The 23192-nt window shown below is 40.4% G+C and overlaps 2 protein-coding genes across 4 annotated transcripts; both read right to left on the reverse strand.

The window, feature by feature from the left end:
* Positions 1-1960: 1960 nt before the first annotated feature.
* On the reverse strand, positions 1961-3405 carry LOC117814651 (trichohyalin-like). The gene is made up of 2 exons (XM_034686110.1): positions 2632-3405; positions 1961-2291 (listed from the first exon to the last, which is right to left on the reverse strand). Exons 1-2 carry the CDS (start codon positions 3272-3274, stop codon positions 2032-2034), a joined length of 903 nt encoding a protein of 300 aa, XP_034542001.1. The 5' UTR covers positions 3275-3405; the 3' UTR covers positions 1961-2031.
* A 1088-nt stretch (positions 3406-4493) lies between these two features.
* On the reverse strand, positions 4494-22436 carry LOC117813873 (tyrosine-protein phosphatase non-receptor type 5-like). Of its 3 annotated transcripts, none has more exons than XM_034684922.1 (15): positions 22350-22436; positions 21618-21724; positions 14971-15079; positions 13539-13815; positions 12923-13045; positions 12682-12777; positions 12074-12330; positions 11650-11842; positions 10771-10855; positions 10365-10444; positions 10137-10274; positions 9912-10022; positions 8259-8419; positions 7904-8017; positions 4494-6898 (listed from the first exon to the last, which is right to left on the reverse strand). In XM_034684922.1, the coding sequence occupies exons 4-15, from the start codon at positions 13806-13808 to the stop codon at positions 6805-6807; spliced, it is 1722 nt and encodes a 573-aa protein (XP_034540813.1). In that variant the 5' UTR covers positions 13809-13815; positions 14971-15079; positions 21618-21724; positions 22350-22436; the 3' UTR covers positions 4494-6804. The 3 variants fall into 3 exon arrangements, with proteins under 3 accessions (XP_034540813.1, XP_034540812.1, XP_034540814.1); XM_034684921.1 differs by lacking the exon at positions 22350-22436 and adding an exon at positions 21062-21168 and having other exon boundaries at positions 21618-21983; XM_034684923.1 differs by lacking the exon at positions 22350-22436 and having other exon boundaries at positions 13539-13834; positions 21618-21983.
* Positions 22437-23192: the final 756 nt, after the last annotated feature.

The following is a 23192-nucleotide window of genomic DNA, read 5'->3' on the forward strand; positions in this document are numbered from 1 at the left end:
ATATATCCGATGTGATTGTGTTTGAGTTAGTTACAATACAAGGGGCAGCAGTTAAAATCTTGCCTAGAGCACCAAATCGGTTAGGGCCGGCTCTGGACAAAGACCTTAGGATAAATTTGACTCCCGTCCAAACATTTCAGATGGCTATCTGTTTTGGGTTTATCTCAAATAATAGGCTTATTTCTAAATTCCCCCATATATATGTTATTACAATGATTTGCTGAGTTAAGCTATTCATTTGTTTCTCAATTGCTAAGACAACCTTCAATCTTTATTTTCTCACAGTTCCTGCAAAAAAAGAAAGAAAAATAAAAAATCCTTGCAATTCAAACATGGTGATAACAATGTGGAATTTGGAATTATGGGTTTGGAACTTGTTGGTTTGGCTCACTTTGACTGTTTTTTGTTGTTGTCGTTGTGCTTTTGCATTGTTTCATAACTGCATTTCATCACTTTTTCCCTCCACAAATAAGAGGAATCTCAATAATTCTGTAGGCTCCAAAAAATTTGATGCTGATGATTTGACCATTGCTGTTTGTTTTTTGAACACCACCAGCATATGCTGCAACCTAATATTACAAGAAAACAACAAATTAGTTGAATTAAAATTATTATGGCACTTTCATTTTCTGATGCAAATGACATTGTTTATTTACTTGGTGTATCAGCACTGTTGGGCTGTTATTTTTTCATCAGGTTAACCAGATAAGATGTAAAGTAGCCTGCATCACGGTACATTTTATGGAACTGTTACCTATATTTCAATGTATTTCTCGCTTACATTGTTTTAATAACTAATTTGAACATAAATCACCTACTGGCCGAAACCCTTGCTTTATCAGACAAATTAAGTTATGTTTGCATAATGTTTGTGCAGACTTTTTTCATTCAGGCTCCATGTCAAAGACAGCTAGTTTAGCTAAGCATGGAGGGTGAAAATGAGAAGAGGCCTTTTCCTTCATAACACCTCTTTTATCAAACCAGCATATAAAAATGTCTTTACTGTGTTAGAAATTCCTTTTTGTCCAGATATAGTCAACAAAGAGTGGTATTCTCTTTCCAAACGGTAAATTTCTCTCTTTTTTTTTGCTCCTTTTATAGAGAAAGTCATCCCTTAGTAACAAGAATATCTGTAACTCTGTCTGTCCATGCCTTGGGGTTTGGATGTTTTGGTTACCATTTCTCTTCTTGCTTTTATTTATAAAAAGTACACAGTGTATCTATCTGTCTTTATTCATTATAATGTTCGCTTTTATTACACCAGGCTACAAGACCGTAACATCAGGGCATATGAATTCTGTCTCTCCAAATGTGTTTCCCAGAAAGTTTTTTTTTGGACATGACACACACTTGTTGAACTGAGACTGCAGACCTCTGTGGTGTATACAAAAATATAATTTTTACTTTGAACTTTTGGATGAATGTTGTGTGCTCCACACATGACCAATCCTCCTTTAATATTTCAGCAAAAAGATTGTTTATTTTCATAACTTCACTATTTTATCTACAGTATTATTCCCTTTCTGCTTCTTATGAAGTTCATGAATGATTTTCATGCTGCTCTGTTTGTGCACTTAAGTCAGGTTTCTACCACACCATCCCATTCCTCATATCTGTTTTTATATATTAAATTGTTAGATGTGAAGTATCTACATAAATCTTTGTCTTATCTTTGTCCCCCTGTAGAAGTGCTTGGAAGACATTTTTGAAATGTGGTACAACAATTTAGAGTCCCTTGATGTGATGAGTTGAGTTTGGCCTCAGCCGTTATTTGCATTTCAAGCTTATTTTTAAACAAAGATATTGACCATAGTTAACTTTTCACCTGCTTAATATTAGCATTTAGCTGGCTGACATTAGCCTCTACCCTAAAACTCTGCTGGGCCTAAATTTATACAGAGCATTCTTAACTCTTCCTGACCATGTATTCATGTGTTTCATGGTAATCATTACAATGAGGTTACAGAGAAATACAATGCAGTTTATTTGTTTTCAATCACGGACAACACAGAAACAAAGTAAAGAAGAACATTAAAATACAGATTTAAGGATGCTGTTTCTGTTTGCAGCAAATCCTCCAGTGTAAGAGTCATTCTGCCGGAAAGCATGGCTGGCTCTGCTCGCCTTGAAGGCAGTCCATCGAGCATACTGCTCCTCAGCCTTCTGCTTCTTCTTCTCATCCTTTTTCTCTTTATGGTCCTGGTATCTGCCCATCCAGTACTGGACCTTCAGTATGTCTGGCAGCCACTGCTTGGGCTCTTTGGGTTTGAGTGATTGCTTGTCTGTTTTTTCTGAAGTCAAAAGAAGATCAAAGTTCACATTTTACTCACAGGACAAATAAATATGGATCCAAGAGTTTATTACTGATTTAAAAAGTTAAATCAATAAATATTTAATGAGATTTTATAAAACACAGACGTATTTTCAAATCAAAATCCAAATGATATAAAACCCCATGAAATCCATGAAAATACGACTTCTTAACACAATTTTTGTAAGCTAATTCAGGTTTTTTTAATATATACTAAGTTCAAAAATGATTTCAGAATGAATAAATCTTAGTATAACTTAAAAACTTGAAGACCTCACAGGTGCAGTAATTAAAATCTTTGATCAAACAATGATAAAAACCTTCAGACTGCGGGGCCTTCTTTGCAGCAATGGTGGAGTTGACTGGGTCGGGCTTCTCTCTGACAGGCTTGCTGTCTGTCTTTGGCTCTCCAACCCAGTTATTCATCAGGGTTTTCTTTTTACCCTGATGTTTGGGAGCCTTCAGGTCAGAGGTCAGGCGATCATGGCTGGCTCTGTCTCTCCCCCTCTGTGAGCGGTAAAGCTCAGCCTCCTCCTGACTCTCCTGCTGCTCCTCTTTCAGAGCACAGGTTGTGTACCTGGGCCTTTTGCTTGGCTCCTCCACCTGCATCACTTTTTTCCAGCGAAGCTTCTCTTGCTTCAGCTTCTCTTGTCCTGCTTTCTGCAGGGCCTTCAGTTCATTGGCCTTTCTCTCCTCCTCCTCTCTCTGTTTGGCCTCCTGTATCTTCCTCTCGTCCAGATACTTCTCTCTCTGTCTTCTCACTCTTTCTTCCTGTTCTTCTCTTTCCTCTCTTTCCATCTTGAGCTGGATCATGGCACGCTCTCTGCGCTCTATCTCCACAGCTCTCAGCTCCTCATACATCCTTCTCCTGACCTCCTTCTTCCTGTCCTCTGGAGTCAGTTTCATGAAGCTCTTAACAAGCTCCATTTGGGCGATGAGGGAACTATTTTGTTTTGCAAACATGGTTGCTGGTTGTTCTGAGTTAGTATCAGTTGGTAAACTGTACTTGTGTCGGTCGGTTTAGATAATTTCTGTCACTGGCTCACTGAGATGCAATCTCTTCAAAAGGTTTGTGTGAAATGATCCTCACAAACTGGGGACTATAGTCTAACTTCTGATGGAACTCCATTCATGCATCACAACTACCACTGTTAACTCGGAACATTTCAACTATGATCAGTGTTCTATTGAACACCATGGTTTTTTAAAATTTATTTAACCTTCACTCCACCAGGAAAAATTACAGTTGAATTAAAAAAATCTCTTTTCAAGAGTGTCCTGACTATAATTGGCAGAGGAACATTTACAATTGACAGACAATGAGCAGCCATGCATACGGACATAATGCAAGATACTTGACCAAGTATTTGTATAAACAGAAAAATAAAAAATAAATGTATACACAAAACAAGTTACTCCAATGGGATACACGTAAACGTGTAAAATGTATTACATGCATTCTTCAAAATGCATTAAAGGCCCCACACCTCCACACATACATTTTAAATTAGCCTGGCTGATAAGACCTCTAATAGGAGGCAGTTGGGACCCATGCAGGGGAATATATCAACCATATCACAAAATTGAATAAACTCTAAAATTAAAATCAAAAACAGGAGAGCAGTATGAGATGTCACTCAAGTTCTTGGAGCAAACAATAGAGGAGGAATACCTGTCTGGATGTAATGATATGTAGGTGCTTCAAAGGAAGTACCTACATTTTGAATATACTTTTTAATGTATTTTGATATGTGTTTCCATTATTAACACTAAAAAATCCACAGTATCATATTCTTTCTACCAACCACAGAACAAAGCAGCTGAAATAAGTGGATATTGGATGTCAGTGTCATGAATTCTCTTTTGTTTGATTGAAAGCCTTTGTTCTCTTGCTCTGCCATCAAAATGTCTTGGTGAGTAAGCAGAAGAGCGCAGGGTGATGAAGCGCTTGAAAGTTAAGTGCAATTGCACTGTATATACTGACACCTAGTGGCTCAATGGTGAAACTGTACTCTCAGAGAATATTTGCAGCAGGTTTAAAGGTTATAGGGGCTGATGTCAAATCTCCCAGAGTTTTCAATTTAAGAGATCTGATTTGTTGCAATTTCTTGTAAAGTCATACACTTTACTTATTCTCTGGTTTGTTATTGAAAGACAGAAAATCAGTGAGACAGCAAAACAGTTTCATGAAAATCTACCTTTATTTGGATGCAAAAACTCACAACTTAAAGCGGTACTGTAGCAGAGGAGAGGAATACTGATGCTGGTTGGTTGTATGTCTGACTGTTTGGCTATTTCATTGTCCCCATTTTGATCATCAGTAGATGACCAGGTAAGCATTGAAATAAGCACTCAAAATAATAGTCTTTCAGTCAGGTACATTGGCCATTATCAGAGGATTCAAAGTCTGACAATAGATTTTAGCTTTTCTCATCGTAGTCCGTGTTTCCTGCAAAAGGTAATTGTGGCAGTTTAATTTGCTAAATGATTTGATGTTTGTAAATTGGTCCGCGTCCACACAAGTAATTCTGTCCTCTGATAATGTCCATGACTGTTGATCTGACGCTTCAAGGTAGAAGTTTTTTGAGTGTATTTTTGTTACATACAAAACTGTCTTCACTGTTTTAGCTGCCTTTACACGTAGCAATTATATCTCATGTTGTCAACTGAGAAGGGCCGAAGAGTCACAGATGGAATTGAGTGGGGACTGCGTAAAAAGTCAGTCTGAGGTAAAATTCTCCAATAAAAACCATAAGAACATACACAGAAAGCAAAGCATATTAAAGCAAAGCCTAAAGGCATAAAGTAATGATACCGAGGACTGAACATAATCTATTTATTCTCTGTTCTGTAAGGTAACTCAGGTAGTTGTCACATTTTTGTTCCGTCAAATCTTGCAATAAAAACCGATGGTTTGATCCACAGTATGAGCTACATTCCATCATGGTGTAAACGGAAATATACACAAGGCATCTACTCGAAAGGATTGTATCAAAATGTTCTAAAAATATCTCTGGTTGGTTTCACAAAAGCAAACTGTATCAAAAGCATTGGCCGAGAGCAAGCAATAAATATATATAATATATATATATATAATGGGCTTTGAACCCTTTTACACAACAAAAAGCAGGACAACCAATCACGTCGCTTTGATTTTGGACCAATGGAGTCCCATACAGCACATGCAATCCATTAAACTCAACACAATCAAAACACAATACATAAAGAAAGAGAACTGTTACAGCTGAACATCAGAGACAACCTCGGTGTGTCTATTTGTGCTTCATACAGATTAGGCCTGGCCTGTCTATACAATAATCAGGGGCTTCTTACTTCACAGATGTGTTCAAGCTACTGTTGAAATCAGAGGCATTACAGAATGGGAAACACTTAGGGGGATAAACTTAATGATACAAATTAATTAGAATATTAACTGTCTGTTTTACTTCCCTGTGCATTGCACTTCCCTGTGTGTATACACCAGATTCTTCACAGCTTTGGTGGTGGTTTGCATTGATTTTTCAGATGGTCTGATGCTATTTCTGGCTTCTGTCCCCTCAGTGTTGCCTTCACTGTGATGCCTCTGAGTGTTTGTCTATGTGGCCTTAATGCAGTTGAGTTGTTGACTGTAAACATCATGGGGCCATGAGGACTGCACAGGCAGCATGGTAAAAACTTTAATACTGTAGCACAGAAATCCTAATTAGTTAATTAATAACCTAACTGTAATACATTCCTATGTTCCATAACATTGCACATGCCTTTAATGAACACTTAGCACCATGCAACCTGAAGATGAGGTGGCTCCTGAATGCATCACAAGTAGAAACAGGCCTTCTGTGATGATGTCTTTTTACAGTAAAAGTCAATGAGAGTCAATGAGAAAAGATGTTAACTTATAATTCATGTGAAGTTTGAAATCTGTATACTCTTTAGTATTAGGCTGGTATTTGATCATTCTTGTAAATTGAGATTATGCTGGCACTTATGCAGTAAAGGGCCCTTACTTTTTAACACTAACTTTGGGCAGCTGATCTTGAATGTCCTCTACCCAGCAATCTGATATCGCTGCAGGTAATATGATAATGCTTTAGCTCTTTTGATAACTGTACATACAGTATAAGACAGGGGTATTTCAGAGTAAGAACTAAAGGAGGCTTTGATGACTTAGACTCATATACAGTAACTTGATAAAAACCACAGCAGTGCAAATGATAGAGCAGGGTGGATCATTTTAGACCTGACTGACTCTGTGGATTGACAACAGCAAAGTGTCTGATCAGATCTCTCCTCCTTTTGTTGTTCAGCTTAAAGATAAACAATAACCAAATATTTCACATCTTCTCAAGCCTGTCATGGGTGAAGTGATCAACATGGTTTGAGCGTGTTAAAGGGTGAGATTGAGATGATGCTAGATACAGTGGTGCGTACCACCAGAGGTGGTACAGTGTACAGTGGTGTGTCTCGGTCTGGGTGTGTCCGTAGGGCTCACTCTACTCCTCAGCAGTGTGAGACAGCTGCTTCTCGTACAGGCTGAGGACATGATGCACAAACTGGTACTGCTCACTTGTCTGGATCATCCCACCCCTGAGAAGCACAAAGAAGCGCCATATTTCAGATAAGAAGAAACAGAAAGCTTATTTTCTTCTTTCTTTTTTTGCTGGCTCATTACGTGTTTCTGGAAGATACACCAAACAAAGATTCACAATCTTTTAACAGCAGTCATCAAAAGCCCTGCAAATAAAGCCTGTTGTACAATTGTCTGTCATTCTCTTGTCATGTTAGATGATCACTCACAATAACACTATGAATGAATTTCTTGATATCAGTATTTTAAACAGAGAATAAAATCAGACATCAATATTTTGCAACCAGAGGCTAAGTTATATGATTGTTTTTGGATTTCAACTTCAGCTTTCAGCAAAATCTATATCTGTTTTAGAGTCAGTCGTGTCTATAAAAATGTTACACTTACTGTAGTTGCTAGTTGCTCATATTAAAATAGAACTGATGTGTCATGCATTGAATTAGCCCTCATGTTTTTCTTTGGCTCCCTCAGCAACACATTTTTTTTAGCATGTTTTCTAAAACAGCAAGAATGTCCATGCAACTCAATGAAAAAGGACATTTTGACATGTCAAATTAAAGTGTGACAAACAGTAACACATACACTTTTCAATACAGGCTCATATCTTTATTTTAACACTTAAATGAGACAAAGCTATAAACCATTTATCATTACCTCTATATCCTGCTATTACAATACACATGTTTTCAAATTATACTTAGAAAGAGATTAGTCAGCCATTTCTGGTTTTCAAAAGTATAAGAGGAAGAACTCGTTAAGTTCTTTTGCAAAAACCACATGAATTGTTTTAATCCTGTAACATGTCAGTATAGTCTTTTAAACACTACGGATTTTTTTTCCTGATAAAACATTCAATCTTAACTTCAGAGCGACTTACTGTACCTCATGACTTGGCACCGTTTCATGTGCATTCAAAATCAGCAAGCCTCCTTTCCTTAAACAAATAATGATGCAAGAGGCTAAAAATAGTCATGTAGGAACAGCAAGGACTGACAGTATCTCACCTGTCCAGACGGAGCTGGCAGGTGGTTCTCAGGATGTCAACCACGCCCTCAGTCCTCAGCTGCTTGCACAGGATGGAGGTGGCAATAAAGCAGCCGGTTCGACCAATTCCAGCACTGGGGACAAAATTTTAAAATGATAGAGCAGAGACAAAGAATAATCATGAATTGATCGGAATTAATGTAACTAATTTTGTTTATGCCAAATCCTCCCAGGGGAATTCAGACACCTGAGAATTTACAGATGACAAATGCTGTGTTTTATCAAATGTTTTTTTTTTAAATCGTAACAATCAGCATTAAAACAGAGTTTCCTTCTAAGATAAACTTGTTTATTTTTCCTGTGGGTTTTTGTTACCTGCAGTGGACAATAGTAGGACCACTGGAGGGCGGGGCTTCCTCTCGCGCCCTCTCCACTTCCTGCACCAGCTCCAGGAGAGGTGGAGCTTTGTCTGGAGTCTTCTGATCTGGCCACGAGGTGTACCAGTACTGCTGCAGACTGCGCTCTTCTCCCTCACACTGTAGAACAAACACACACACACACACACACACACACACACACACACACACACACACACACACACACACACACACACACACACACACACACACACACAGAGGAACATAGAGATATGTGTCCATGCATGAAATTAGAATGTGTTCATGTTACACGCTCATTCATGTAGACTGACGCTGATTTGTGATACACCTGTTGCTCTGCACGCAAATCCAAACTGGTACCTTGGTGTTAGTTGCTACGACAACAATGAACGCAGAGCAACACAGCAAAAAAAGAGTGAGTGTAATCAGAAAGAGTCTACTACTCTGTTGCCTTTGGTGTAACATAATCAGATCCTTCAGCCACCTGTTTTCCCAGAGGGTCTGACAGTGATCATTAATCCAACAGACAGACAACATTAACTAGAGGGGCTGAATAAACAACAAGCTTTTAACTCAAAGCACAGTTATATAATGATCCCCTGCTGATTAGTAATCAGATAGAGGCAGTATTTACTGAATTATCATGTTTGGCTTGCTAAGTGCCAATGCGACCAAGACCCCAATTACATACAAGGCACCCATTATGAACACACGAATGGAACTGAAAGTACAGCTACAACAGGAACTTTTAATTAACCACCGCTCAACAGAGTCTGCACCATGACAGTCTGATATAAACATTTACCTGGTCTGTTAAGAACCCAGAATCACTGTCATGTTTGATGCCTGGTCCGTCCACATTACAATACTTTTATCACAGTTGATGATGACTACAACGACCTGCTCATATTTGCCTGTTAGACCAAAGGGCCCCCTATTGCCGATAGGAATTACATGTTTGACAAACTCATATACTTCTCTTACGACACTGAACATCAGTTTTTGTTGAAGGGCAACACACTTCAATGTGTCACCATGAAAGAGGAAGGTTTGATGACAGTTTCAGCCTTAACAGATCTATATACTGTACAGCAAAGCATCATCTATTGGAAACAATTTGTAATCATTTATTTTCAGGGTTAGGGTTAGGATGACTGCCTCTCATGTACAGTGTTCAGTTTGATTTAAAAGTCCCATGAATGCTAACAGTCTCTGAACATATTTTTGGGTAAATTTGAGTCATGCTGGTAGCACCACCCACTGGTGTGCAGTTGCAGCTGATGCACAACCCGCTGTTGCGACACACACCGACATGCACAGAGGAGCGATGGCCCATTAATCACCACTTGCAGCTTTTATTGTCCTTTTTATTAATCTCATACTTTAGTCAATGACCAAATACCTGCAAAACTAATGACATGTTCCGTTCTAATTTTTAGCATGCTAACAGAAAAATATGTTATACATGATAAATGCTGTGTTAGCATTGTTATTTTTGGCCAAATTATCAGTCTTAAAAATAGTATATTTTGCAATGTGTTCAATCTGACACCTTCACTTATGTCGAGTGATATTTTGCACTGTGTTCACCTTACGTGTTTAACAGACTGCCGTTTTTTCTGTATCATACCTTCAAAGTAAACACCCTTAGACTGTAGTCATCCTCCTGGGTTACAGAGACGACAGTGATTTCGATGCCCTCATGGGTTACAGTGTCCTCAGGCCAGTACTCTGCACATTTCTGCAAGACATAATGGACAGAGAAGTTGATAGTTTACTTATCAAATTCAATCAGCTGTCTGAAATTACATCTATTTATCTGTCATTATCATGATTTGTATTATTCTGTACAGACCTCATTTTTCTCTTCTAGGTTGGTGATCATCACTATGATCGGGCACTTCTCCTGCCACACCATTCTCCAGAAGTCGCCCACAGTATTCACAGTGGGACCCTGGGTGGCGATGTATGCTCGCTCCTCATCCCCATAGCCCTGAAAACACACATATGAGCAGAGTACACAAGATTCAGTAGCAATATTTCACTGGGCTCCTTGCTTATCAAAGCTCACGATTTAACTCACTTTGAGATAATTAGCATTGATGTAGGTAGTGAGGAAATCCTCTTCATCCAGCGACTGTAAGATCACTCTGCTGTGTGTGTCTGGAGGTGGATAGAGAGAGAGTATCATGAGAAACAGAGACAGATGGGTTGTCATTTAAGTTTCAGCAGAAGAAGACTGGAATAATATTCACTGTATTTACTGTATTACGTCTTACAAATCTGCTTCTCATTAGGTTGTGTCTCTCTGCATGCCACTGTAAGTATCAACACTCTGGTGCTACCAAGCATCCTTTAATGAAAATACATCAGCTAAAATGTATTGAGTGCACCGAATTATCAAATAGAGGCAGTGAGAAAAACATTATATAACAATAAAAATGCATCTCTTTCTTGTCTGTTCCCGAGCTTGTTGCAGCTGCACTCACTGGGTAAGATGGTTTTGTAGCGGTTCTTTCTCACCAGCCCGGGGTAGTTGTACTCCTTAGGGTCTACAAAGTTCATGGGAGTTTCCTGCGGGTGGACACAGAACAATGAGTGCAACGAGACAATTAGTCCTCACAGAAATAAGGAGTAAATCCTGCCTTTTAAAGCTGTGTTTATAACAACAATGTTGAAGACATTCAGTCCCAGGAGCTACTTTTCAAGGGGTGAAGAGTCCCTTCATCTGTTGTCTGAGTTTAAATCAAGGTCTAAAACCTGTTAAGATTTCTCAAATTAGGCAGCTGAGGTCTAAATATCCTACTACTTCCTGAAAGCACTGGTGAGACTATTCTTGTTTATATACAGTAATATCTCAGGAACTTTTTTTAAACACTGGTCCTAAAGTGAAAACTAACTCAGTGCCAAAGTTATTCAAGTAGGTTCCAGGAGTGAAAATGCGTCTTAAATGGCAACAAGATTTTATGAAACAAAAACAATTAATAGAAAAGGCATTTCAACATCCCACTTAACTGTTGTTGTCTATGTGTAAGTGATTTCAATTCTGTTGCCAATTCATTTATGATCTTGAACGCTCATCTTTCTGCCTAGCAGACACTAGAATCCACAGTGGGGTTTTGTATGCAAATATGCCTGCATCCATCCTGCCTTCGCCCACTAACAGACAGTGGAAAAGCTTACGGGTGAGTACAGTGCTCCACTGGGTGTGTGTGTGTGTGTGTGTGTGTGGGTGTGTGGGTGTGTGCATTTGTGTGCATTTGTGTCTCTGTGTTTATGTGTATGTGTCATTGCATGTCTCTCTCAGTGAGCCTCTTCTCATCCCTGTTAATCTAAAGCATGTAGGTGGGTGCAGTTGCTGCACTCACATAAAACTCAGCCTGCAGGTTCTCGTCGTCCATGGCCCGTGTGTGTAACATGGCTGGGGTCAGGTTGTGTGTTCCCTGCCGGAGGTACTCCTTGGCCGTCTGGTCTCGGGGGGATAGCTGAGCTCCATAGCCGTAGGGCTCAGTGCAGCCCGGTGTGCACATGTCCAAAGTCAGTGAGACGTTAGAGCCCCTCCTGTGAGATACAGATTCAATTATTCATCATGATTATCTTTTACACAGTAATCTGAAAGGGAGGAAATCAAAGCTTCAATTAATAGTTTGATAACTGTAGTGACATGATAAAGAAGTAATAGAGGCAGATCCAGATCTAGATATAAGTGCATACAAATACGGCTCTAGCCATTCAGTTTCCCTTTCCCCTTGTCTCATTTCCAAAGACACTTCCTCTGCTGCACACTCTCACCTCTCCTGAAGCCCCACAGGTGTGACAGTGAGGGTTACAGCGTCTCCCTCTGCCCTGATGTCAGTGCCTATGTCAAAGACCGGCGTCTGGGGAACAGGGTCCAGGTCCAGCAGGTCCTCCTGAGCATCAGTCCACTCTGAGAGGGTGAAGGAGGGCTGGCGGCTCACAGACTGACGCCGATCACCAACATCATGCAAAACTGTTTCTGATGACCATAAACTGGTTCCGTAACGCCATTTCCAGACCATGTGGACAACCTGAGGAAAGTGGAGAGGTAGTTAGAACAATGCAGATTGTTTTCTGTCCATTTAAAGTAAATGAGCCACAGGTTCTATGATCTACCAGTTTTCTTTGAGGCAGCTGAGTTTCTTTATGGTTGAAAAGTACAAACACACAAACTCATCCAATCCCTACAACTTTGATTAAGGCAACGCAACTTTGACAGATCACAGCAACTTTCCGCAAATTTGACCAATATCCTCTTTCACAAAAATCAAGCATTGTAGGCGACAACAGTCAGAGAAAGAGCCTTTGAAATCCAGAGGAAATGATTCATGCAGAAACACAATCAGAACTTCAGGAATGGAACAGTCTGTCCAGTGTTTTACCATGATAACACAGATGGCCACACCAACGCCTGCAGTCCCATTGACGATCCAGTTGTGCTGCGTGGTGTCCAACACCTCCCTCATCAACACCGTGGACTGCCCAGAGCAGAAAGAGAGAGAGAGAAAACAGGAAGAGTAAGACAGCTTCAACACTAGATTCATGATATCCACAAGGTTTTCTTTTACAGCCTCCGTCCAAAAACAACAGCTCTACAGGTCAGATTGCAGGGCCAACACTTACATCCATTCCAAAAATTGGGTGACAAGGCAAGATGAAGCTCAGATAGAAATCGATGGCCTGCAGGGCTTTGTAGATGGAGGAGAGCGGTCCATTTCCCTCCACCACAAAAAATACCCAGTACCCCTGTGAGGAGAGAGAGGGGGAGGCAGATTGTCACAGTGCACTCTTCAGTCATTCATGCAGCAGTAATAAGGCAGCACTGCTCGCAGGTGAGAAGTGAATAGAGAAGAAAAAAGGCTCTTCTGCAATGAATCAAGAAAGATAGCAAATAGAAGAGAGAGGAAGTGTCCAATTTTCTCCCCCAAAGTTTGCCTTAGTAAAAAAGATTGTTTAAATAGTCTGTCAATAAAATGACACACATGAGGAGGAAATCTTCTGCAGAAAGAAAGGGTCAAGTTGAGAGAATACCTAGTGCTTATTTGTAAATTGCATCACTCATGTTGCAATAACAGTGCTGCAGACTTTACAAACAAGCTCACATTTTAATCTGATCTGACAAGCTTGTGCATTTAGTTAATCTAACTTTGAGCTATTCAAAGTATTAATTTCAGTAAAAATCTACTGGAGTAACTCACATTCACATTACTTTTCTGGTCTCTGCTGTGCAATCACGTACCGTGACTTGAGAGACAACAAACAGTGCGGCCCAGCAGTGGATTTCCACTACCAGCGCGTACACTTTGTGCATGAACACCACTTCCCCCTGTGGCTTTTGGCCTCCTGGAGGTCCAGCTTTGCAGTTTGGGAATAGGTCTTTTTTAGGGTTTCTCTCACGAATTTTTTCTGTCTTTGTTGGCTCGTCCAGCCAGACGGGGTCCTCGTCAGGCCTCAGGAAGATGGAGTCCTCAGTATGGGAACGGGTCGAGCTGCTCAATCGGCGGGTCATGGTTCCCCTATAAAGCAAAGCGTCCTCTTGTTAGAGGTATTTGATCATGAGAGTTTATTCCATCTAATATGGGCATTTAGTAACATTTTCTGGGATTGCTATGTATGTTATCTGAAAATCCCCAAAAAGTATTAGAAGACTAGAAGCATGTGATTTCCAAGAATGTCAAAAAACAATAGTTTATGTGAAAAAAGTAATGTGTTCCTACCACAACTTTTGCTAAGTTATCTTGGTAATTAATCAACTTTTCATGTTTTTGTCTATCCCCGATCATAAACACAGACATGAGAAACTTGAAGCAAGCAACAAATAATTGTCCAGAGTATTTGAGTGCTAGCTGCGAGTGTTTGTTGCTCTGATTGTGTGTATTTTTGTAAGGGACAAAGAGGGTTGCATTTATTCCACAGGCCTATTCAGATGTATAGATAAGCAGCTTGGAGTGGCTCTCATTTGGAGATCCTCGTGTCTCCATCAGATTGGACACTATTGTGAAACGTGTGTGTGTGTATGTTTGTGTGTGTGTGTGTGTGTGTGTGTGTGTGTGTGTGTGTGTGTGTGTGTGTGTGTGTGTGTGAGAGAGAGAGGGATTCTATTGTGGAGAGATGAGTCAGGGGTAGCATGTTTACAGCCCTGTCCGTTGCCATGGCAACAGAGTGGCTCTCATCCCTCTCATCTATCCTGAGCATTAGCGCACACACACACAAACACACATGCACGTGCGTAAACACACACACACACATTCACACACCTGCACACACACACACAGAGACACATACTCGCATGCATGCACACACACGTCAGACACGCACACACAGCCTCTCTGTATCAGTCAGCAGTGAATTCAGAGCCCCTTCCCGCCCTGCTCCTTGTCCTTCAGCCGTTAATAAAGGTGTTTTGTACATTTGGCTGATTACTGCCACATGGTGGGAGAGGATGTGTGAATGCGGGGGCCTGTGAGAGAGGTGGTGTGCTGTTTGCGCACATATCACTTTTGTCTGAATGTGTTGCTGATGGCTAAATTTGTTCCAAGTAAATTTGGAACAAATTTTCATCAATGACAACAGACGTACAATGAAGAGGAGAGGATTTCCATTTAGCTAACGACAGGGCCATCAAATCAAAAGTATGTATTAACATGAAAACAGCGCCACACGTGACTCACCTATAAAAGACAGCAGGGAATTTAAGAGTCAGTCAGCAATCACATGATCAAGTCAAATCCTGTATCCTGGGGCAACCAGCCGCTGTTAGCCATTGTCAGGCAGTCAAATCTGAAGGACAGAAAAATGCAAACCATTAGGCTAAATCTCACGCGTTCAACATTCAAAAATATAGAAAAGGGTTTTAAATGAAGGTCATTTAAGTAGAAGAAATGGTGGAAGTGTAATAGTAATGCCCCAATCTGGTCAGCATCAACATTTACTTCCCACCAAAGTTTGAGTTGGAGAAGACAACAAAATTTAAGTTACAAACATTTCATACTAAACAAGTAAGAAGCACAACAAGACAAAACCAATGATTTCAACATTTTCAAAAGTTTATTTTGTTTAATATTATATTTATCAAGTTTTTCAATGCAAAAAATTGTTCCACACTGTTTTGATTGCTCATCAAATCTATCTCACATGCTGACTCTCCTGCATCATATTTGTGCTTGTCATGTTTTCTGTTTGAGAATTCTTACTACACAACATGATTACAGTTTGACAGTCAGTCTTTTGTGTTTTATGCATCTGTGTATTTCAGTAGCTCCTGTGAAGGACTTTAGGCTGGTATCAATTTTAGCACCCCCTGTGGACAAGCATTGAGCTGTAGGAATTATAAACAAAGTGTGCTATATCTTTCATACAATCTGTTTTATAAGATGCACTTTTAACATCTTTTTTTGGCATCTAAAAGGTTAGCTGCGTCCTATTCACCTTGCAGAGAGGTGTATTCGATTGTGTTAGGTTATTTTACCCTAAAGATGGTGCTTGGCCCTTGAAGAGGCATACGACGGCTTCAATGTGTACTCGGAGTGACACTTTTTATGCTTCACTCTGTCATTACGTTTTAATCACCCATTTAAAGAGAACGGTAGTATACTATTAAGTAAATAAACCATGAGGAATGCTGGTTTGATTGAAATGACACCTCAGTTTAAGACAACCAGTGACCAACAGAGGAGGGTGGTGCAAGTCTCTGCACAACGGTCACAAGCAGTGTTTCTGTCCATATCTCAAAACTATGAATACCATAGGCTGTGCTCAACCACAGCTATGGTAGCTGGCAGATTGACGATAACAGATGGTACTAGATGATTTATGCAGAAACACAATCAGATTGTGCAGAGCTACGCATCTGTATATAAAATGCATATTGTTGAACGCAATGTAAGTCTTCACTCTGGAAGTCAGTTTAAACCTTTTACCTTCATGGAGTCCCCCCAAAACAGACTATGGCTGTTTTCGAAACCGCCTACTATACTAGCAGTATTTACTGATTTGGCCAAAATTTGTACTCGCGTACTGTTTCCCATAATGCACATCAACTGTTCCGCTTTTTATTTTCTCCTCTTTTTTTGACGGGGGAACTCAGTTTTTAGGTGCTGTAAAAATTATTAAATTCCATATAAACCACTTCTTAACTTTTTAAATCATAAGTGATGCTAAAGAAGCAGTTTCGCTATCAGCTTGGCCGTTGTTTACTTCCGCTTTCAGAAATCGGAAATTCAGTGACGTCTGGCCCAGCATACTGCAGACCAAACCCAACAGAACAGATATACTACCTTAGTAGGTAGTATGTAGCAGGCCGTTTCGAAAACAGCCTGTGTCTTATGTAGCTAACCAGTGCAAATTATAATTGAGATTTTTGCCTGACAGCAGTTATAGGCATAAACATATAACTATACATAAATGATTCATGGTGTAGGCTACTTAATGTTTTTGGTTGATATTTCTGGTTATAAATAGACAAAATATATGTTGTTTGGTAATAGTCCAGTTGATTTACAGTTGTTACACGTGTCTTCTTCAATTTGATAATATAATTAGTATTCAATTTGTAAACATCAAAATCTTGACTGTGTCCCAAAATCTAGAAAACAGCATAAGGAAGAGGCACCTGTGACTCATTCTAGGAAATTTGGTAATCTAGCTTCCTCCTGGGAGGGATTGCAGTAGCACCCATGTGACCCCCCAGCTGAGCGGAGGATGGTGATGTAAGGTGACACACTAAACTGTCAATATTTCTCCCCCTCTCTTTCTCTGTCTCTCTCCTGCAAAAGGAGGCACAGATGATTGGAGGCAGACTCCCTCAGGAATACATTCAGATTGCTCTCAACCAATCAGTACGCATCAAATCAAAGCTCCTCTCTCTGCTCTCTCTCTTTCCTTTTCTCCTGTGCCATCAGACCCTATTGAACAAACCAGTCGAGCTCAGCGGAATATGAGACCACAACAGTGTCAGGAACTTTTTGTGTGTGTGTGTGTGTGTGTGGGTGTGTGTGTGTGTGTGTGTGTGTGTGTGTGTGTGTGTGTGTGTGTGTGTGTGGTGTGTGTGTATGTGTAAGAGAGAGCGATGGAGACCAAGTACAGGTGTTAAACAGAGGGGAGCAGCTTTCAGTCCTTCACTATCTCCCTTTGCTTGATGAGAAGGTGGTTTTGAAGCGATGACGCCAGCTAGCCCGCCAGTAGCCATGGCAACATGCATACATACAATGTACACACACATATGAAGCATACAAACATTCACACACACACACTTGGATTGTGTTGTATAAGATACACTGCTTCCGTTGTGAAACAATAGCTGGACAGGTAGATGAGCGGATGGAGGGATGAATGGGAGGAAGAGCAGCTCTTTTTTTAGTGAAGGTTGTCTGAGGCAGTGACGCAGTGTGGTTGGCGTTTTGGTAACTGTGGCAACCATCATACTGTAGCGTGCCATGCACACACTAAAAATCGAGGTGAGATGAAAAAAAAACATCTGCACCGGGAGAGAAATGACAATATTCAGGGTTGTCTTCAAAATTCTGCCTCTCTTTGCTTTCCCTCCACGAGGTAAATATCTGTGTTTTGCTCTCACTGGCTACTTTGGCTGCTCAACGTTTGCTTGGTGACTTGTTTGGTTCATTTGATCAGGGCTGTAGCTTCAGTTAGACATCATGAGGTCAGTTTTCCCCATCTCCAAAAATGTAGACCAGAAATTAAAACAAACTACCAAACTGTTAACAGAGTCATCTTAAATTAAAACTGTGAGCTGTCCCCAAAAACTGGTGTCCAACAAATATCAATACCATTGTAATTTAGGGGAATGGACAATCATTACAGCAGTAAACATAATTTATTTCTGTCTATTATCAAGCTGTGTGAAATACTTCATTTGGGTCAGAACCACATAACAACGGTGATTCAGCCTCAACAGCGAAAGTGATGCATCCTGATCACACACGTCATTTCAAATTAACAGTGTAACAGAGTCTGACTCATTCCACTTTAGCCTGTTGACACGGTGGCAAAAAGAGTTTCTGTTAGCATTGTAAATCACATAAACATGGTAGCAAAGACATTATTTTCCATCCTGGGAAATAATGACATATACCGGGCACAGTTGTGAGAGCAGCCTGAGTAGCTACTGTGTTGAGGAAAGTCCTGTACTTGGATCATGCGTCACAGCCTTGCTCACTCTGAAGGGATTCTAATTTGCACTTCAATTTAACAGTTTTATATCTTAAACTCTAGCATTAAAGTGGTTTGCCAGATACAATATTTATTACAATTAGTTTTATATCTTACAGTACTCGTATGAACCTATGTATGTTTGTGTGTGTATATACACATTTTCTGCCATAATAGATAATTACCAAACCAAATGTTGTGATAGTTGACATGCTATTTATCTTAACCACTAAGTACTTTTTGCTTGTTGCTAAATGCTGCTAATTTCTGACTAATGCACTTCCTTTGATGTTATAGTGTGATGTTTACAGTCTTGGCTAGGGAGACCATGTTGAGGCGATTTCAAATATTTTAATTTAAGTTGCAAATTATTCAACAATGAAAGTATTTTGTCGTTGCAAGGAATTCTGGCAATGTTTGTACTTATGTGTGGGTGGTAGAGTGTACATAGAGTATTATATAAAAGGATGGAGTCAGGATATACTGTGTGGCATCCCTCAGTGTCAGGTATACACCAAGGACACAACCTCAGTGTCCTCAGTGGTACAGTGCCGTATTTAACCTTTTATCAACCTCCTTTTTGTCTTTAATTTCTACATTTGAGCTCTGAGATACATCAAGCTCCTGGGAGAAATTTTTAACTGGTGACAAAACAAATTATAATTACAATCCCATTTCCAGAAAAATTTGGAACGCAGAGTAAAATGTTGATAAAAATAGATTTTGATGGTTTGAAAATCAATCTAAATTCATATTTCAACTGAAAATAGAACAAAGACAAGATATTAAGTGTTGAAAAATGCCAGCAAAATGTTTCAAAAAAAGTTGGGACATGGGTATGTATACCATTTTGTTGCATCACTGCTTCTTTTAACAACACCCTGTTAACGTCTGGGATCCAAGGAGACCAGTTTCTGGGGGTTAGAAAGCATGTGCTGTCCCATTGTTGCCTGATATGGATTTCGGCTGCACAGTTTGGGGTCTCCTTGATCTTTTTTTTGGTTGTACGATGCTCCAAATATTTTAAATTGGTGACAAGTCAGGACTGCAGGCTAGCTAGTTTACCACCTGGACTCTTCTACAACGGAGCCATGCTGTTGTAATACATGCAGATTGTAGTTTGGTAGTCTTGCTGAAATATCTAAAGTCCTCCCTGAAAAGGCATCGTCCACATAGCAGCATGTTTCTCCAAAACCTTAATACTGTTAATATTGTTCAGCATTAATGGAGCCTTCCCCGATGTGTAAGCTACCCATGCAATGGCACTTATGATTTCCTGTACCGTCACAGATGCTGATGTTTGACCTATGCGCTGATGAAAAGAGGAGAGGTGTGACTTTTTTATTGTCAAACAATTATACTAATACTATGTTTGTGCAGAATAAGAACAGACAAAAGATCAGAGGTACAGCTTTGTCCTCAGAGGGCGCCAAAACCAACACAAACAGGGTGTCCCTCACAGGAGCTTTAACAGTCATTTTAGATTTAATTATATATTTCAGCTCTGACTTATAATTTATCATTGTCTGTACAACACCATGACTTTTAAAATTCACAAGCTTCTCCAAACAAATTATCCCCAGTAAGAATAATGAAGTTGTTTAAAATGAATTACAATGAGTCAAATCAAATCTGTCTAGTAAGCCATGGCCTCTGTCCCAGGAGAACAGAGGGAGCAGGTGACTGTCTGCTGAAACATGTGTAAATCTCTACTCCCGCACTCACAAACAAGGGGAAATTAATGCAGTCCCGTTTTTTCCCTATAGTGACAGCTGGCTCCTGTTTTTATGGACACCCCTAGCGCTCCCAGTGTCTCCGTCTGGACAAATTCTGTGCACAAGTCTTTTTTTTTCTACTCTGATTTTTTGTTTGCTATATCTGCTATCATTACGAATAGATCTCAATCACAGTACTTCCTCTTTCCAAGGGTATCGAGCGCGTTGTTGAAGTGCTGAATGTGGTGGGAGACGAGGTAAGAGGAAGCTCTTATTGAAAGTGATGATGTTATGGTAACATGAGATGAAGTCACGAGGGCCAAGATCTGCCTCATCAACCTTTCGTTGTCACACACACACACACACACACACACACACACACACACACACACACACACACACACACACACACACACACACACACACACAAACACACACACACACACACACACACACACACACACACAAACACACACATACTTGCACTGATAAAATCCTGATTTTAAAGCATGCATGAGCTCTCGTTGACCTTAAAAACAAGCACACAGCTCGCCTGCAGGTTCCTCCTCTATATAACACAGACAGATAATCAATCATTTCCACTGTTTACATACACTCCTACAATCTCTTGCTGCAGCTCCAGGGGCATTTGAAAGAGAAATTTCATTAGCAAATGTATTAACTTACACTTCAGCCTAAGCTATACTGTATGAATAATTAAAATGTGCAGCTCAGATAATTGATTTACATTCTTCTGGAGATAAATTTGGATTCCAAAAGATTGTGTTACATGTACTGCATCAAAACAGCGGTGCAAGAGAAGCTTTCATATCATATGCAGTCATTCATGCTAAGACAACACATCATTCATATCACATACATGACTACGGTGAGCCAGAGCGACCACACAGTGCAGAGCTGCATGGATTAGTAATGAATCACCCGGGGAGGTGGACTGTTGCTTCTCTCTCTCTGGTGACTCCCACACTGTCACAGAGAAATGACACAACTGAGAGGAAATCAAGCTCTGACTGATGAAAGATGAGAGAGGAAACACAGAAATAAAATAAAATAAAGGGAGGATCAACCTGTTGGCAAATTATCAACTTGAAGAGATCTGAAAATAAACACACACACACACACACACACACACACACACACACACACACACACACACACACACACACACACACACACGCACACACGCACACACACAAACACACTGAGGCTACAGCAAAGATCCCTACCTTTTACAGCCAGGAGAGCATAGCAGCCATATGCCTTGTTGGGGCTTTGCTGAGGAATTGGTATTCACCTCATGTCGCACAGGGGAGAGAGGGAGAGACAGAGGGAGTAGAAAGGAGGAGGAGGAGGAGGCGGTGCTGGAACAGTCACTCACCCACAGCCTTAAGTCTGGTTAGGATAAGTCCTCTTACCTGGCTGAGCCCGTCTTCACATCGCCATCTGCCACTCTGCTCCCTCCGAGCCAAAGACCAGGAGCCAAAAACCGACAACCACGCCAATCTCCTTACTGCTCCTCTTTCTGCAGGAAGAAGGAGAGTGTTTGCAAGAAGGAGCAAGGCGACAGTGAGAGGAAGCGGAGGTGTGTGTGGGGGTTAGAGTAGGAAGATTCTGCCAATTTAGGAGTATGTGTGTGTGTGTGTGGTGTGGTGTGCGTCGTGTCGTGTTTTGAAAGGCGCAAGAGGTTTTAAAGTCTGATGGGTTTTCTTTGTTTGTATCCTGGAGGAGAGAGCGATCCACAGGCGGCAGCTTCGTCTAGGTGTATGCAGCAATGAGGCTTGTGCGGTAGCCTTGGCAACAGCGCCAGAATGAGGGAGGGCCGACGAGCAGAGCAGAGGAGAGAGGAGAGACGAGGAGAGCGAGAGAGAGGCAGAGAGATGGAGAGAAGAGGAGAAGGAGAGAGAGGATGAGAGAGAGAGAGAGGAGAAGAGCGAGAAGATACGGGAGAGAGAGATAGGATGAGATGAGGAGAGAAGAGGAGAGGAAGATAGGGAGAGAGAGAGAGAGAGAGAGAGGAGAGAGATAGGGAGAGAGAGAGAGAGAGAGAGAGAGAGAGAGAGAGAGAGAGAGAGAGAGAGAGAGAGAGAGAGTATTAATCACATTGTGGCACATAAATCTGTTCATGCAGTGACATTACATGGACTCACCGCCAAAAGATGGTTCCCACTTCCCTCATGGTAAACCACTGAACTCAAATATTCAAAGATAACGCTTGCCAATGCTTAATTATTTACACCATCACATATCAAATGCAAACTAACTAGAACTTCCCCTACTGACAATTATTACATCACTAAAGCCTCAAGTAGCTTACTTCTTAGTGGTAAAGCCCCATTGTTGAAAGAAAGGTGGTAGAAAAACACCAAAATCCAAAAAGCTTCAACTTATTTCAACCAAGCCTTGTTTCTATTACACAAATAATTTATTCCTGACAGAACCTCTATGATATCTGATGTGCGTGTGCAATTCTTCCCCTCTGTATTATTTTGGCCCAGAATCTGTGTTTAAAAACAACTTAAGCTGTGGATTTCGGAGACATAACACCACAGTGAGCTAGTTTAGCTAACAAGATATTAACTAGCCTATAGGATGTTTCCTTAATTCAGCTGCTTCTGTTAAATGTCATGTAAGATTCTATGACTTAAAATATTTTTTTTTTTGTTTGAACACATCTGAGTCATGCTATTCTGCTAAAATAGGGTTATACATAACAGTCAGACTGTCTTTATCACAAAATTAGCCTCTCCCTCATTGCACTGCCTTGGATTGGACTCCATAGGCATCATCCGTTTATTAACAGATCTATGGACACCAGTCACATATGTCAGTGGAAACGAGGCGTCTGTCCCAACTATACCATGCTGATGTCCCAGATCCACAGTAACTGTACATTGGATGGTTATTATTCCACAACTGATACAACAAATACCTTACGTGTTTGTAATTTCAGCTACAAATGACAGTGTCCGGTTGTTCCAGTAAACATTTTG

This window comes from Notolabrus celidotus, chromosome 6 (assembly GCF_009762535.1).
Source record: "Notolabrus celidotus isolate fNotCel1 chromosome 6, fNotCel1.pri, whole genome shotgun sequence".
Lineage (NCBI taxonomy): Eukaryota > Metazoa > Chordata > Actinopteri > Labriformes > Labridae > Notolabrus > Notolabrus celidotus.

Excerpts from the sequence above, each read along its gene's own strand:
- LOC117814651 (XM_034686110.1), bottom strand. The coding sequence starts at position 3,274 with ATGTTTGCAAAACAAAATAGTTCCCTCATCGCCCAAATGGAGCTTGTT. Across the intron at positions 2,292-2,631 it reads GAAGGCCCCGCAGTCTGAAG|AAAAAACAGACAAGCAATCA; the intron begins GTTTTTATCATT and ends TTTTGACTTCAG.
- LOC117813873 (XM_034684922.1), bottom strand. The coding sequence starts at position 13,808 with ATGACCCGCCGATTGAGCAGCTCGACCCGTTCCCATACTGAGGACTCC. Across the intron at positions 10,023-10,136 it reads ACCTAGAAGAGAAAAATGAG|AAATGTGCAGAGTACTGGCC; the intron begins GTCTGTACAGAA and ends TATGTCTTGCAG. Across the intron at positions 6,899-7,903 it reads TGCCAGCTCCGTCTGGACAG|GGGTGGGATGATCCAGACAA; the intron begins GTGAGATACTGT and ends TGTGCTTCTCAG.